At 42.8% G+C, this 5,619-nt stretch overlaps 1 protein-coding gene across 1 annotated transcript in view; it reads left to right on the top strand.

Moving 5' to 3' along the window:
* LOC101862380 (phospholipid-transporting ATPase ABCA7) overlaps positions 1-5,619 on the top strand; it is a gene marked incomplete in the record, with an annotated part of 83,587 nt that overhangs the window by 23,778 nt on the left and 54,190 nt on the right. The window contains 5 exon segments of the mRNA XM_035972811.1: positions 207-428; positions 930-1,134; positions 2,135-2,254; positions 3,575-3,755; positions 4,435-4,566. Coding sequence (XP_035828704.1) covers positions 207-428; positions 930-1,134; positions 2,135-2,254; positions 3,575-3,755; positions 4,435-4,566 — 860 coding nt within the window.

Here is a 5,619-nt window from a genome sequence, read left to right on the forward strand (position 1 = left end):
CTCCTCCTCCTCCTCCTCCTCCTTCTTCCCCCATCTCCCTCCCCTTCTTTCTCCCCTTCCCCATCCCCTTCTCCCCTTCCTGTTTCTCTTCTCCTTTCGCACCCTCTCCAAGTGTCAAATCCCTCACAATTTCCAGTTCGTGACTACTGTCGTTTTTCCCATTTGTTCCTCAAATGCAAAACTCCCAACGAACTTCTCGTCCCCAGGTGGGAAAGATCCTGGAGTACTCGGACCCACTGGTGGTGTTTGTCTTCATGATGGGCTTCGTGGTGTCCACCATCACGCAGTGCTTCCTCATCTCCGTCTTTTTCAACAAGGCCAACCTGGCAGCTGTGTGCGGAGGCTTCATCTACTTCGTCTTGTACCTGCCCTATACGCAGCTGGTGCAGTTTGAGGAGGAGATTGAAACCTGGCATCGGATCGTCGCGGTGAGCCTGCTGCGGAGGGTTCTGGGTTTGATTCTGTCGGGCTCCGTATCGTCTAGTCGGGATTTTAGAAAAAGCGTTATGATGATGTCTGCTCACAGAAATTAATTCACAATGTGAAATGATGTTGAAGCCAGAAATTAAATCACTATGCGGAACAATGTCTTAATCACAGAACTTCATGTTGATTTATCAATGTCATGCTCATACTGTGCCGGAACTACATAGCTGGGATCTGCTACTTTTTTCTTTCTCATCCTTACTATCGTCATGTTCCCTCTACTTCTTTTGCATGTTTGTCACTCTCCTGTGAACTGCTATTTCCGGGGTGCCTTGATATTCGAAGCAGACTTTGTGCTGTTGAGGCTAGAGAAGAGAGCAGAGTAAACCTGATTCCCCGTTTAGACTTCTCTGTTGACATCCGCCCCTTGGCGCTCATATGACCTTATGCAGTTGCGAGCGCTGTAAAACCTTTACTAAAACTAACATTTCTCTCCCCTCTAGTGCCTGTCTTCCAACATCGCCATGGGCTACGCCTGCAGCTACTTCTCCCAGTATGAGGAGGGTGCGATCGGCGCCCAGTGGTCAAACATCGGCACTAGCCCCATGGTGGACGACACCTTCAGCCTGGAAATGTGCATCTCCATGATGTACCTGGACGCTATCATCTACTTCCTCATCGCCTGGTATATCGAGGCCGTCTTCCCGGGTAGGGAACTTTTAGCTTTGTTTTTTTGTTTGTTTAAAGATAAATTAAAAAAAAGAAAGTTTTTAAAAAATATTTTTTTTTGGGGTAAAAGACAGTTTTTTATTACATATTTTTGGTAAAAGACAGTTTTTAAATACATTTTTTTGTAAAAGAAAGTTTTTTAAATACATTTTTTTGTAAAAGAAAGTTTTTAAATACTTTTTTTTGGTTAAAGATAGCTTCCTATTTTTGTTTTTTTAGAAAAAGTATAGTATAGCTCCCTATTTTGACTGCTTGGCCAAGTGTGCAGCAGTTGAGTTACGGTGGGGGTCATGGTGGGGGTCACGGTGGGGGTCATGGTGGGGTCATGGTGGGGATCATGGTGGGGTCATGGTGAGGGTCACTGTGAGGTCATGGTGGGGTCATGGTGGGGTCATGGTGAGGGTCACTGTGAGGTCATGGTGGGGTCATGGTGAGGGTCACTGTGAGGTCATGGTGGGGTTATGGTGGGGACTCACAGGTAGGGTCACAGTTATATCTGGTAGGAACAGAAGACAATGGGCTGTGAAGATATGAAAAGTTATGCTTTACTTTCATCTTCATCTTTTGGCGTGTTTTTCCCAGGTTTGAACATCAAGTTTTGTATCTTTGTTGTCTTGGGCTGATAACAGTTATATGAAATTATAGGGAATTCAACCATTTTTAATGAAATATTTCGAGCTAACACCCCCCGACTTTGAGTCCAGTAGCTTAACCATTAGACTACAAAACTCTTACTAGAACTAAATAAGCTAATCTTAAGTTATCTCATGTGGGTGGTTGGCGGGTGCTCTGGTGTGGTTTGCTCCTTCTTTCCTATCAAACATCTATCGTCTCTATCTCCCCTCCTTCTTTTTTTGTCTTTGTTACTCCCTTGTAACACCTCTAATCTTTGGCACTTCTATGACCTTATTGTGTTGCAAGTGCCGTAAAACTCTTACAAAAAAAAGTTATCTCATATTTTGCATCATGTCTCTCCTAGGTGAGTACGGAATTCCTCGCAAGCCCTGGTTCTTCATCCAGAAGTCGTTCTGGATGGGCACGATCGACAGACAGAAGCAGGACAGGATGGACGTGGAGATGAGTGTGGAAGATTTCAGAGGTTGGTTGGCTGAGAAACTGAATCGCTAATTATATTATTATCTGTGATGGTGTGATGTTCTCCTCCTTCTCTTCCTCCTCTTCTACTTCATCCTCCATTGCCGCTTATTTCTTCTTTTTCTTCTCCGCTGTCTCTCTCTTCCTCTGGGATAATAAAGTAATATCTTATCTTATCTCTTATCTTCTCCTCTTTCTCCCCCTCCTCTTCTTCCTCCTCCTCAACCTCCTCCTCCTCCTCCTCATCCTCCACCTCCTCCTCCTCTTCCTCCTCCTCCTCCTCCTCCTCCTCCTCCTCCTCCTCCTCCTCCTCCACCTTCTCCCCTGCCTCCTCCTCCCCTTTCTCCTGCTTTTCCTCCTTCCCTTCCTCCTCTTCTTTGTGAGCCAGCTCTGAAACAGACTTCACGGTTCACCACTCATGTCACTGCTAAGACACTCTCAAAATGTTGTCCAGGTTTTTTTGTGGTCTCTCATACTTTGCTCTAGTTCTCTAAGTGGCGTGATGTACTGATAACTTTTTATTGAATCATTGTATCCATTGTAATCGGTGATAAATCTCAACTATATCATTGTATTATCATATTCTGTCACAACTCTGTTGAGTTATTGTACCCATTGTATTCTGTGTTAACTCTCTAAATGATGATGATAATAATAATAATAATAATAATAATAATAATAATAATAATAATGATAATGAAAATAATAATAGTAATAATAATAATAGTAATGATAATAACAATAATGATAATAATAATAATAATAATAATAATAATAATAATAATGATAATAATAATAATAATAATAATAATAATAATAATAATAATAATGATAATAATAATTAGAAGAAGAAGAATATGTAGCGTTTGTTTTGTGCATTTTTCCACTCAGCAGCAAACTCTATGTGCTTTACAATCAAAACTAAAAACCCCAGCGCCGCATTATTGCGCCAAGTGACTGCAAAGTGTTAACTCCTTATCTCCAACAAACCCTCTGAGCGGCTCTCGTTCAGAACCGCTGTGCCGGTGAGTGGCCCTCACAGGCTCAGGCACATTCCTTTACAACGACTTCAACATCGAATTAGTTCTCGGTAATCGTGGAAAATAGGTCTCTTTTATTGGGAGTTCTTTCATTAGATGAAGAACTATCAAAAAAGGTTCATTCGTATTGATGTAATGACAAAGTTAGTGAAGTATATAACACTTTAAAAGTTTGTACCAAAAGAGGGCCCCGGCTTACTGGGTCCCCCCCCCTCCCGTCTCAGGAGATAAATAAAGAGTTAAATTCCCAAATTAGTAAAACAGCATACCTTTGTCCTCTGCAGACAATAGCGGCAACATGGAGAAAGACCCGACTGGCCGAAAAGTGGGCGTGTCTGTTCGGAACCTGCGTAAAGTCTACAACAAGGGAGATAAGGTGGCGGTGGATGGTCTGAGCATCAACTTCTACGAGGGTCAGATCACGTCTTTCCTCGGCCACAACGGGGCGGGGAAGACAACCACTATGTGAGTAGTTTTGTGTTTTACACACATTTTGCGGGTGGTTGGAGGGTGGCAGTGGAAGGCTTTACTTCTCTGATACTTCTTTCTGATCTTCTGTTGTTTCTTTTAATCCGTTATTCTGCTCTTTTTTGCAGTTGCTCGTATTAAATTCCTGTTATTGGGTTGATATGCTTCTCTTTTCTCAAATTTCTCGACCACAACAGCGTATTGACGCTCTCATACTCATACTCTTTTTGTTTCATTTATTGTAGCACTGTGTGTTCAGTAATCTCATTGCAGTTGGTACGAATGAATTTCTGTACCTGTCTGTTCTTGCTTTTTTGGAATTCTGTTCCCGACAAAATGTGGCCATTATTGTGATGGGTTGCTGTAAAATTCAACTCTACTGCATCGCAAGTTGATGGCAGGTCTTACTTTTTTTCTTTGTCTCCGTTGTTACTGTCTGTCTGTCTGTCTGTCTGTCTATCTGTCTGTCTGTCTGCCTGCCTGCCTGTCTGCCTGCCTTCCTGTCTGTCTGTCTGTCTGTCTGTTTGTCTGTCTGTCTGTCTGTCTGTCGGTCTTACTTTTTTCACAAAATGACTTTTACTGTGTTAATGTGCTTCCTTTTGCTCAAACAAACAAACTGTGTTATAATCTCACACCACAGTCCTCAGTTAACTCTTTCTTCTCTCCCTTCCTCCAGGTCCATCTTGACAGGGTTGTTCCCCCCTACATCTGGCACAGCGTACGTGTACGACCGGAACATCTTGACGCACATTGATGAGATACGCAGCGATATGGGCATGTGCCCCCAGCACAACGTACTCTTCGACCTGTAAGTCCTAGTTTTAGTAAGAGTTTTACGGCTCATGCACCACAATTAGATCATAAGTGCGGAAGATTAAAGGTGATACTAAAGAGTGACATACACAAAAAAGAAGGAGGAGAGATAAGTATGACAGATGTTTGATGAGATAGAAGGTCCTGTGAGTCTGTGTGGAGTTTTCCAGATTTCTGTAATGTATTGTCTCTTCTTTTTTCTACTACGGTGAACACATTTTATTAGATTCGTTGGATTAATTCAACTTCCATTTTGTCTTATTTGTTAAAATATGTATACCTGATAAAGTTTTCTTTTATCTTTCAAGGCAGCAATTGCCTGTGTGCCTGTCTGTCTGTCTGTCTGTCTGTCTGTCTGTCTGTCTGTCTGTCTGTCTGTCTGTCTGTCTGTCTGTCTGTCTGTCTGCCTGTCTACTTATGACAGAGTGACTGTTAGTTTCAATATCACCCTACTGGTGTCTCTGGTGTATGGCTGTCGCATGCAGGAGGCCAGAGTTCAATTTTCCGAATGGGGAGAATTTTTATTGAGTATCTCATTCTTACTGCTGAGATGTTGTATCCTTTTCAGCCTGGGTTGGTCCTGATAGGCACGAAGGTTGCCTCCATAATGATCTAAATTGTGGCGATTGAGGTGTAAAAACACCCAACATTTTAAAGCTCATTACCCCCGCCCCCCTCCCCCCCCAGGCTGATGGTAGAGCCTTGTCCCTATTCCCTCCTCCCTTCCCCCCTCTCTCTCTTTCTTTCTCTATCTCTCTTTTTCTTTCTCTTTCTTTGTGTCTCTCTCTTTCTCTTTCTCTCTGTCTCTCTCACTTTCTCTCTGTCTCTCTTTCTCTCTCTCATTCTATCTCATTCTCTCTCTCATTCTGTCTCTTTCTCTCTCTCTGTCCTCTTTCTCTCTCTCTCTCTCTCTTTCTCCGTCTGACGGAGCGTCTTTCTCTCTCTCTTTCTCTCTCTCTCTGTCACTCACTCTCTTCCTCTCTTTCTCTCTGTCTCTCTGTCTCTCTCTGTCTCTCTCTTTCTCTGTCTTTCTCACCCCCCCCCCTGT

This window comes from Aplysia californica, unplaced genomic scaffold, assembly GCF_000002075.1.
Source record: "Aplysia californica isolate F4 #8 unplaced genomic scaffold, AplCal3.0 scaffold00859, whole genome shotgun sequence".
Lineage (NCBI taxonomy): Eukaryota > Metazoa > Mollusca > Gastropoda > Aplysiida > Aplysiidae > Aplysia > Aplysia californica.